A 12,215-nucleotide genomic window follows, 5' to 3' on the forward strand; every position below is an offset into this window, starting at 1 on the left:
GTTAATTATCACATTTTTTTCAGCTGAGAATGATGCAGTTAGTCAACGTCTGTTTGATCAGTTGGATCCTCTGAATCAGGAAGAGAAGGCCAGATATCTGAGCTGCATTTGAAGGCATCTTTGTGTTTAACTCCCTGGACCTCTTGACCTTTTGACACCAAAAAACACTTTGTTACTAAATAGAATTTCCTTTTTCTTTTTTAAACTGCCTCGTCTGAATCGGTCAAACCACAAACGTCCTGTCGTCGTGACAACCGACAGATGAAAAGATTCTGTGTTTGACTCTTTGTCTGACTCTCGTTTCCACCTTCCCAGTACGAACACTTGAATAGTCCTCATTTACATCAAACATTTAACATTTAAAATGGAAATGCATCGTTATTAACATTAATCAGGTTATATACTCAACAATCTGACACGTATAAATGTTTGTTGACTGCAAATGCGTCAGAAAATATAAAGACAGGAAGCTGAACCAGGAGGTGTGGGATGAAGTGAAAGTGAAAAACAACAACAACAACAAGAACGACAACGAGCACTCAGCACCAAGGACACAGATGAGAGGATTTCTAATAACACTCATTATTTACTGTCATCTCTGTTGATTCTCCCTCAATGCTGCGACCTTCACCGTCACTCAGGTGATGAGATATATACCTGTTTGTGTGTGTGTGTATGTATATACATATATATATATATATATATATACACACACACACACACACACACACACACACACACACACACAGCTGGCTGCAGCCTGTTGTTATCAGCAGCAGCAGCAGCAGCAGCTCTGAACCGTAATTAGAGAGCCTCATTTGTGAGCCGCAGTCGTTGTGGATGCCGGTTGTTAGTGGTTACCCGTTGCTATGGTAACCGTTTCCCTGTCTCCTCTAACTGGCAACAAGAACCTGGAGTACCACACAGGAGTGGGGACTCGACTCGGCTTCGGCTCTCTGTCTCCCACACAGAAGTCACCGGGTACATCGTGTGAAGTGGAGCTTTGACCCCGGTTGGGTGGAGCTTAATCCCCAGAAATCGGAAAGAGTCGATAAAGTGTCGGGAATCAAACCTGCAGTCAAACTCAAACACGGTCGGCTGGTTTATAGACAGTCAACTTCTTTTTTTTTTTAAAGACAAATATCTAAAAAAAAACTTTTAGGTAACATCCACAGTCAGAATGTCCACCAATTTAACAATATATGCTGGAAAACGAACAAAAAAACTAATATTTTTCTTCTTATTTTTACATAAAAATCCAGTATTTCATTGTTCCTCGAAAGCTTAATTCAAAATACCAATTTCAGGTATGACATCCGTTCATCTGTAACTGTTAGAGAAGGTAGTGAGCTAAACTTTCCAACCTCAAATTCCTCTCAATGTAAAGCCCCGCCCCCTTTCCTGTTTCACCAGTAATAGTAGAATAGAGACTCTATGGGGTCAGAGGTTGCAGGATGACTGTTGCATTTTGGTTATTTTGCTAACGAGGGAGTCCCGTCACATACTGTATCTTCTGCATTCTCTGAAATATCTCTATGAAGTGATTTAAACATCATATTTGGATTCAGAGACACAGAAACATATAAAAACAACAACATAAATAATCTCTCCTCGTTGTCCTTGCCTCCTCCGCCTTCTTCTCCTCCTTCTCCTCCTTCTCCTCCTTCTCCAGCTCCAGTTTCATGTTTTCCAAAGCCGTCGTCGTCATCGTTCGTCCGCATGACAAATAATATAAAGTTTATTGTAGAAACATCCTAATGGCCGTATCCAGTGCGTGAAATCGCAGCGTTGCCAGTGGCCAGTCACACACACACACGCACACACACACACACACACAGTGGTGGATGGATGGATGGATGCTGGCGAGTTATTATTCATGGCTGTGGTTCTGAGGACAGTACACTAATCCAGGGGCGGGGAGATGCACATAGTTCTTATCGTGATGAGGCTGCAGCATTAGATAAGAAAAAAAAGGATAAATATAGTGCTTGTGCTTTGTTTTCCTAATCCAGCCACGGGGCTAAGAAACTAACCTTTTAAATAGGTCACCTTCTCTGCTTTTAGACACCGACTCTCAGGCTCTCTCTCTCTCTCTCTCTCTCTCTCTCTCTCTGTGTGTGTGTGTGTTTTCATGTGTGTGTGTGTGTTCATGTGTGTTGTCCTTTGTATGAGCCAGTTTGAGTGAGGACTGTCCAGAATTAAATCACTCTGAACGTCCAAAAAAGGGAACTACACTACTTTGTTCACAAGAGACACGTTAAAGCTGTGGTGGTAGCAGGCTAACAAGCTAGCTGGCTAGTTAGCTAGGTTGTTAATTGTGTCATTCTTTAATGCTGCACTGGTAACAGGAAATGAGCCGAGCGGGGGGCTGGTGGACATAGGGCAGAGGTGAGTGTAACGGTCCCTCACCTCCCTGGAGTAGGACTAGCTACCCAACTAACTAGCTACCTGTCTACTCAGCTAACTAGCGAAGTATCTACCCAGCTAACTAGCTACCTATCTACCCACCTGAATAGCTAACCAGCTACCCAGCTAACTACCTAACTATCTACCCAGCTAACTAGCTACCTATCTACCTAACTAGCTAGCTACCCAACTAACTAGCTACCTATCTACCCAACTAACTAGTTACCTATCTACTTAGCTATCTATCATCCCAGGTAATTATATACCCAGCTAACTAGCTACCTATCTACCAAGCTAACTAGCTACCCAGCTAACTATCTACCTATTTACCCAACTAACTAGCGAAGTATCTACCCAGCTAACTAGCTACCTATCTACCCACCTAAATAGCTAACTAGCTACCCAGCTATCTATCTACCCAGCTAACTAGCTACATATCTACTCAGCTAACTAGCTAAATATATCCAGCTAACTAGCTACCAATCTACCCAGCTAATTATATACCCAGCTAACCAGCTATCTTTCTGCCCAGCTAACTAGCTACCTAGCTAACTAGCCAGACATCCGTCTCCAGAGGGCCTCAGAAAAGGCAGTTCATTTACAAAAAAAACAATAATAAACCAACATAAAAACTAAAAACACAACATACTAATGTCTACAGTTTGAACAGGACCAACCCTCGGGTCCACATGTAATCTGTGCAGGTCTTCACAGTGCAGCAGGACTACGTGGAGGGAACGGGGGCCAGCAGGACGGGGACACATCAGTCCAGAGAGCAGAGTGTGGCCCGGGGGCCGACCTTCTGTCCATGGAGGGGAAGAGGCCTCGACACAAAGACCTGAACCACGGACCTCCTCATGTGGAAGCTGGTCTTTGTGCTCCGGCTGGAAGGAAATGGATTAATGTGCATTCAGGATGGACGTTATATAAGTAAGACACACACACACACACACACACACACACACACACACACACACACACACACACACACACACACACACACACACACAGTCAGCTATGTTTCTAGTGAATTGGCTTGCTAGTTAGCTTCTTAGCTAGTCAGCTATGTTTCTATAATTGGGTAGATAGTTAGCTACTTAGCTAGTCAGCTATGTTTCTAGTGAATTGGGTAGATAGTTAGCTCCTTAGCTAGTCAGCTATGTTTAGTGAATTGGGTAAATAGTTAGCTACTTAGTTAGTCAACAATGGTTCTAATGAATTGGGTAAATAGTTAGCTACTTAGTTAGTCAACAATGGTTCTAATGAATTGGGTAAATAGTTAGCTACTTAGTTAGTCAACAATGGTTCTAATGAATTGGGTTGATAGTTAGCTCCTTAGCTAGTCAGCTATGTTTCTAGTGAATTGTTACAAAAAAATGTTTACTCCATTGTTTGTTTGTTTTGGTTTTGACGGAAGTGATCAGCTACATCGGTCCCCATGGCAACCATACAGCTGATGATTTGGATGATAACTGTCTGTATTTCTATTATTATTATTATTATTATTATTATTATTATTATTATTATTATTATTATCAGTATTATTAGTATATTCGATAGAAAGTATCCGCTTAAATTGAGGCATTTGTCATCTTTTCTTAAAATAACATAATAAGTAATACATTTAAAAAAGCACTTTGTCGCCATAAACCCATAAAATGAACAGAGCGTCCGCCCCCAGAGAGAGAGAGAGAGAGAGAGAGAGAGAGAGAGAGAGAGAGAGAGAGAGAGAGAGAGAGAGAGAGAGAGAGAGACAGCTTGTCTCACGTCCACAGACATTTTCAGTATAAACGGTCTGAACATCACTTTGACGTCAGGAATAATCATTACAGCCTACTCTTTCATCCGGGTCCTTCCCTGCTCCGCTCTCTCCTCCCGTGGTTTTAATATTCTCTCCATCCACAACCGGAGCGGCGGCGGCGGCGGCGGCAGCGGAGAGAGAGAGAGGAGAGCCGAGGTCGGGCTTTTGTGTTTTAAATAGGATATCAATTAATATTTAAAAGGAGAAACTTCTTGCTCCGCTGTTCCTCTGACGCACCGGACACGATGTTCGCGCCGCAGCTCAACAAGTCTCCGGTGATTATTACGCGTTAACTGTTGGATGGCGGCGGGATGGAGATAGCCCTGGTGAGTTTTGAGAACGGAGGTGCCAAAGGGAGCGGAGGAGGAGGTGGAGGAGGAGGTGGAGGAGGAAACAATGTGGAGGAGAGCTGCCGGAACGCGCTGGACGTCCCTCAGTCGGGCTTCGTTCAAACTGGACTCGGAGAGGACTACGGCAAGGAGCTGAACACCCGGGGGAGTCCTCATCAGCATCATCATCAGCATCACCCTCCTCCTGCTGCTCCTCCTGCTCCTCATCATCATCATCTTCATCAGCAGCAGAGCTCCTGGAGGATCAACGACATGAACAACACGCTCGGCTGCGGCGAGAACGCCATGGATGCGCTTTTACGCGCGGACCACAGTCCGCATCTGTTCGACGACGACCTGCTGGACCTGGACCTGGACACGGAGAGCAACGAGCGGGTGCTCATCAACATCGCGGGACTCAGGTACGAGACCCAGCTGGGCACGCTGAACCAGTTCCCGGACACGCTGCTGGGCGACCCCGCCAAGAGGATCAAGTACTTCGACCCGCTCCGGAACGAGTACTTCTTCGACCGCAACAGGCCGAGCTTTGACGGCATCCTGTACTTCTACCAGTCCGGGGGGAAGATCCGGAGACCCGTGAACGTGTCCATAGACGTGTTTGCGGACGAGATCCGGTTCTATCAGCTGGGCGAGGAGGCCATGGAGCGGTTCCGCGAGGACGAGGGCTTCATCAAGGAGGAGGAGAAGCCGCTGCCCCAGAACGAGTTCCAGAAGCAGGTCTGGCTCATCTTCGAGTACCCGGAGAGCTCCAGTCCGGCGCGGGGCATCGCCATCGTGTCCGTGATCGTCATCACCATATCCATCATCACCTTCTGCCTGGAGACGCTGCCGGAGTTCCGGGACGAGCGGGAGCTGCCGGTGACGGGCCGGCCGGACAACAGCACGGCGCCGCGGCCGTCCCTCACCTTCACCGACCCCTTCTTCATCATCGAGACCACCTGCGTCATCTGGTTCACCTTCGAGCTGTTCGTGCGCTTCTTCGCGTGCCCGAGCAAGTCGGAGTTCTCCAAGACCGTGATGAACATCATCGACATCATGTCCATCATGCCTTACTTCATCACCGTGGGCACGGAGCTGGCGGAGCAGCAGGGCCAGGAGCACCAGAACGGCCAGCAGGCCATGTCGCTGGCCATCCTCAGGGTCATCCGCCTGGTGCGCGTCTTCCGCATCTTCAAGCTCTCCAGACACTCCAAGGGCCTCCAGATCCTGGGGCAGACCCTCAAGGCGAGCATGCGGGAGCTGGGCCTCCTCATCTTCTTCCTCTTCATCGGCGTCATCCTCTTCTCCAGCGCCGTGTTCTTCGCGGAGGCGGACGAGCCAGAGTCGCACTTCTCCAGCATCCCGGACGCGTTCTGGTGGGCCGTGGTCACCATGACGACGGTGGGCTACGGCGACATGAGGCCGGTGACGGTCGGAGGTAAGATAGTGGGCTCGCTGTGCGCCATCGCCGGCGTGCTCACCATCGCGCTGCCGGTGCCGGTCATCGTGTCCAACTTTAACTACTTCTACCACCGCGAGACGGACCAGGACCAGTCCTCGTTGAAGGACGACCCCCCAAGCCCGCGGCCGAGTCCCGAGCTGAAACGCAAGGGGAGCAAGTCGTCGGCGAAGTCGCAGCCGGACGCGGATAACAACGACGCGACGGCTTCGCTGGAGAAGGCGAACATCAAGGCGAACAGCAGCGCGGACTTCAAGAAGTCCCTTTACGCGTTCTGCTTGAACACGCGGGAGACGGACCTGTAGTCCCGCGAGTCCCCCAGCCCCCTCTCCAAGACTACCACAGCCCATATAGTTGTAGAGTAAAACCCACGTCCATGGGCTCTTGAGTGTTTGCACAGTTGGAGGATCAACACATCGCAATCCTGAAAAGTTTCAAGAGCTGAACCGGATTGAGTTATTAAAAAAAAAGCACATTTTAATCCCCTCTCATCTGGAAAGCGCGTCCACGAGAGGAGTTGTGCACACGTTTTAAAAAGCAGGAACACCTTAAAAAAATTCTATTAAACTCGTGGATTAATTAAAAGGAGGCTGCAGATAATCACGCAGGACTTGGGATAATTACTTGGCATCGCGAGAGGATCAAACGGGAACTCTTGTACATAACGTTGGAAACGAAACATAATAATAATTTAAAAAAAGCCAATTTTTTATTTTTCGTACCCGCCCATTTAGTCGTTGTGTTTACGCTGGACAAGAAAAGACAGCTGACGTGTAGATATGATCCTGCTGGTTATGAACCGGATTATGGCGTAGATTTTGGAAAAGAGTATATATATATATATATATTATTATATATAAATATACATATATATTTTTCAGACCTGTTTTTCCTCCACTCAGGTTCTGTCAAAGAAGTGAGGTACTTTATTTTTTTTCCTTTATATCTGAGATAACTCACTCTCAGAGGACTGACAGAGAGGATTTTTTTAGCCTTGTTATGATTAAACTAAAGAACATTTTTGAGAAAACTCTCTCTCTATATATATATATATGGAAGTAAATGGAGGGAATGACAGCCAAGAAATAAAGAGGACAGAGCAGAGACCATCTGGAGGATCAAACAACACAGATACCAGGTCAGTGTCCGACAGGAAATGATGATTTGTGTTCATTTTGTCACTGATGTCACTCCATACCGTGAGGAGCTGTTCATTCAGCACCAGTTCTTCACGTATAGAAGATGTGGTGCTGAAAGAACAGCTCCTCATACTCGTATTCTATAGAGTCACATTAGTCACAAAATCTAATTCTGTCTGATATTCAAATACTCATATTAGAGAGTTTCTACAACTGCATTTAAAAAAAACATACATCAGATTGTTTTGTTTTTTTGCCAAAGGTCACTTTAATTTTATTCTTATTGTGAACTACATATGTTAAGATCATTATCAAAACCATGACACTTTGACTATACCCACCGTGCTCTGTTTTCTTCAAAGCCACCAGACTCCATTCACAAAAACACTTATTTTACCTTGTATAAATACAAAAACCTCACAACAACAGCTCCTTCAGTTATTTGCAAAAATAGCACAGCTAACGTTGATTCGGCTAGCATTCGGGTCATTTGTGACCTTATTAGCTAGCTTAGCTTGCTAACATGCATATGTCACTGCTTCTTGCTAACAGCGGAGTGGGCATTTCTCCTTTAACCACGATAACAACACCAACAACAACAACAACATGCAGGATTCAGGATGTGAACCCCGGCCTCAGTGGCACTGTCCAGTCAGAATTTGTCAAAACATTTTGTAAAACAACACAACGTTGTTTAATTAGACTAAAGCTTCACCGTCCCCTTAAATAGAAAAAAACAAAACAACAGGAAGATTTCGTCCTTGTGGAAGATTTCTGATTCATTCTCCAACAGCCCTGACATGGCTTGACTGTTGTGGATGAGTGAACAGTCCTCAAGCCAAACCTTAATCCTCCACATGGTGTTTTTTTTGGTCGCGTTCAGGTTTTGCATACATGCAGATCTGACCTTTGACTTCAAGGTCGTCGAAGTTTCTCACAGACGGGTTGAACAGCCGGCCTGCAGGACCAACGCCGAGTTTGTGTTTGACCTGTTTGACTGGAGGACAAGTTGGAAATCTGTCAAAGCAGATTATAATGTGCTTTCCTGCGTAGCATTACAGACGCATGTGTGTGTGTGTGGTGTGTGTGTGTGTGTGTGTGTGTGCAGAAAGGGGGAAATATGCTTTTTCTCTACTGCATGAACAGCATGTTTTATCTGGAAACCTTTAATGAAAGTTGTCCAGGAAAAGAGAAAATACACAAAAAGTTATGTATTAAAGAACAAAATATAAATCACATATAGTGTAGATATAATAAGTCATAATTATGTGACTTTTCAAGTTGCAATTAAAAAAAATATATATATATTTTGACAGTACGAAAACAAAAAGTATGAAGTAGTTAAAATGGTATTCATCATGAAAGTAAGATTTGTGAGTTCCACCATATTGTGCAACATTTATTTTGTAGTTTCTTCAGTTTACACGTCATCAGTCATAGATTCAAGCAAAATAATCTTTCTTAGAAAAACAGCATTTAGTGGTTTGTTGAATAGATTCAGGGTCACTCGCTCTGCTGGTTTGTTTACACTCGTTATTTATAATTTAAGAATTAATAATAATTTTATTTGTGAATGAACCTGGTGGATTTCTAAGTACAGGAAACATTGTCGAACACAGCAGGTAAATAAACCATCAAAAGTTTGTTCGGATCATCGGGATCTTAACATGTTGGTTCTACATTTATATGCAAAATCATAAAATATCTGTATTCCTGCACAAACAGGAATAAAACAGCAACTGTAGTGTAACGCACGTATCATTCAGCGTTTAAAATCTACTGAACTTACATATAAATCACACCGTCATCAGCGTAAAGACGTTCCTCGGTCTCGTCCCTGCAGGACCTCTCACTGTGGAAGGTGGGATTTATTTTTAATTTTACTTTGGTTAAAAAGTGCAGCGGACAGATGGCGTGTTTCACTAAGTGTCGTCTGTGAATCAGAGTCAAAGGCTGCAGAGACATTTAGATGAAGACGAGCAGCTGGAGGGGAACACAAAGACCCGGTACTTTTTATTTTAGTATCTCACGACATGTGAACACTGCAGCGCGTTCACGCAGATAGTTTCAACGCTCACTGTCCTCGTTAATGTCCTCGTTAGCGAGCTTGTTAACTGCCCCAACAGCCTCCACCCGACTGCTTTCAGCCTCCTCGGCTGCTTTCATACTCGGCTGCTTTCATACCCGATTGCTTTCATACTCGGCTGCTTTCATACTCAATTGCTTTCATACTCGGTTGCTTTCATACTCGGCTGATTTCATACTCGGCTGCTTTAAGCACCCTGTCGCCTGCTTTCTTACTCGGCTGCTTTCACTCTTGGCTGCTTTCATACTCGGCTGCTTTCAGCCCCCTCTCGGCTGCTTTCATACTCGGCTGCTTTCAGCCCCCTCTCGGCTGCTTTCGAACTCGGCTGCTTTCAGCCCCCTCTCGGCTGCTTTCAGCCCCCTGTTGGCTGCTTTCAGCCCCCTCTCGGCTGCTTTCATAATCGGCTGCTTTCAGCCTCCTCTCGGCTGCTTTCACACTCGGCTGCTTTCAGCCTCCAGATGTTGAAACGGCTGCAGGGATTTAATCCCACTCAGACACCAGAGTGCTAAACTACGTTCACACAGAAAAAGTTGAATAAATGACATCATGTTCCCCTCAACATGAACCGCGATGATTTAGCTTCGTCTGACTTCATTTAGCACCAACATCAACTCAACGTGTTAATGCTGAACAGATGAAAAATGTCACTTAAAGCCCTTAAATATCATTAAGTATATTTCTAAAGATCCAAGTTGAATTTGTGCAATTATATTCTCAATAAAGAATATGACCATAGAGACAAATATGCACATGTGCTGAAGAAGTTTGCATAATTAAAAAAAATGTTTTGGCCACAGTGAAAACTCAGTTCATCTTCTTGTGTGCAGATATTTTGTGAACTGACTGAATATTTTTTCTGAATGTTGCAAAAAATGATTTTTTTCTCTTTGCATGTTTAAATACGGCATGTTTTTTTGTGCCAAATCATCTTTACCCGACTTCTGCTGACCTCATCATCCGGCCTTTAATCATCTCAGGTCTCTCCTGTTCTCCAGGTCGAATCTGGTTAGGTTACGTAACGTTTTGTTGTTCCCTCTCGCTACAGTATACGTGGACTTCAGTGCCGTGACAGAATAAAAAACAGTCCTTTAGCAGCATCTCTGTGGTGTGTCAGGGAGCTGCAGGACTAAACCGGGTCCACGTGGCCTCACCTACGCTGACACACCGCCAGCAGTGCAGCATCTGGACGCAGCCAGCCAGAAGCCAATGTACATGTTAGCCTGCATCTTTTATTACTCTCATCTGATTTCACTCGGTAATTACGGCCTCCATCACCTCCTCCCGTCCGTGTTGCAGCCGAGGCCTTGTGCACGCTCACAGTGTGCACGTCGGAGATGTGCTTTTATTTAATTGTCTGCTGAAGAGCTGCAGTGGAGGTTGTGATATCTGTGAAGATGTTTTCCTGGTTTGATGTTCGAGTTTTACACGATGTAAAACTTTTAACTTTTAACTTTTACTTTTTACTTTTTACTTTTAACGTTTACGTGTTAATTGTGGCTGAAGGCAAACCGAGTGTCCGAGAGAAATATTCACAACTAAATCTACAAATGTGTCATGAGATGACAAGAAAAGCTCTTGGATATCACACTTCCCAAACCTCTCAGCTCAGGTGGTGATTCATAGTTAAGGTGCAGTCAAACAGTCAGATATCGGCTAATATTAAGCTACGAGCATTTTGGTTTCAACCAACTAAAATGCTCTAACCCTCGTTATCGTTATCAATTAGCCGGATGAATCAGGACTATCCAGTGGCTCCGGGATGCGGTCCAACAAATACACTCTGGCAGAGCCAAAGCTTGCTGTGTAATCTGTTGAACTGGCTCCACGGAGACCACTTAGGGGGAAGCCAGTCTGCTGCAGCTGGACCGACACCGCTGGGGATCAGGATCATCCTCAGATCCATGTTATCAACCTGCAAAACCCCACTTTCATTACTCACTATTAGAGACTGTTGACTGTTGGCTGGCATGCAGGCTGAGTCTGGCATTCTGGGAAATGTGTTAATTAAGTTAAAATGAGGCAAAAACAAACACATGTGGACAAACAGGGACTTTATTCAGCACCGATACCTTCCACTAACTCTACTCTGCTTTAAGTTCAGTATTGTAGTTTTACTGAGGTCTTAAAGAAACCATCCGACTCCAACATTTTGTCTAACCCAATCATTCAAAAACAATGTCTAACCCTAATCATTTTACACAATGTCTAACCTAATCATTTTAAACAATGTCGAACCCTAATCATTTAAAAAAATGTCTAACCTAATCATTCAAAAACAATGTCTAACCCTAATCATTCAAAAACAATGTCTAACCTAATTATTTTAAACAATGTCTAACCTAATCATTTTAAACAATGTCGAACCCTAATCATTTAAAAAAATGTCTAACCCTAATCATTTCAAACAATGTCTAACCTAATCATTCAAAAACAATGTCTAACCTAATTATTTTAAACAATGTCTAACCTAATCATTTGAAACAATGTATAACCTAATCATTTTAAACAATGTCTAACCTAATCATTCAAAAACAATGTCTAACCTAATTATTTTAAACACAGTCTAACCTAATAATTTTAAACAATGTATAACCTAATCATTTTAAACAATGTCTAACCTAATCATTCAAAAACAACGGTTAACCCCATATCATTTTAAACAATGTCTAACCTAATCATTTTAAACAATGTCTAACACTAATCATTTTAAACAATGTCTAACCCTTATAATTTTAAACAATGTCTAACCTAATCATTCAAAAACAATTTCTAACCTAATTATTTTAAACAATGTCTGACCTAATCATTTTAAACAATGTCTAACCCTAATCATTTTAAACAATGTCTAACCCTAATCATTTTAAACAATGTCTAACCTAATCATTCAAAAACAACGGTTAACCCCATATCATTTTAAACAATGTCTAACCTAATCATTTTAAACAATGTCTAACACTAATCATTTTAAACAATGTCTAACCCTTATAATTTTAAA

General features: G+C 43.6%; 1 protein-coding gene across 1 annotated transcript; it reads left to right on the plus strand.

The window, feature by feature from the left end:
• The first annotated feature begins 4,392 nt into the window (after positions 1-4,392).
• On the plus strand, positions 4,393-6,792 carry LOC311032390 (potassium voltage-gated channel subfamily A member 5). The gene has a single exon (XM_084039142.1). The coding sequence runs from the start codon at positions 4,519-4,521 to the stop codon at positions 6,298-6,300; it is 1,782 nt and encodes a 593-aa protein (XP_083895268.1). The 5' UTR covers positions 4,393-4,518; the 3' UTR covers positions 6,301-6,792.
• The last annotated feature ends 5,423 nt before the right edge of the window (positions 6,793-12,215 follow it).

Source organism: Eutrigla gurnardus, assembly GCF_963514095.1.
Source record: "Eutrigla gurnardus genome assembly, chromosome: 21".
NCBI classification, from domain to species: Eukaryota; Metazoa; Chordata; class Actinopteri; order Perciformes; family Triglidae; genus Eutrigla; species Eutrigla gurnardus.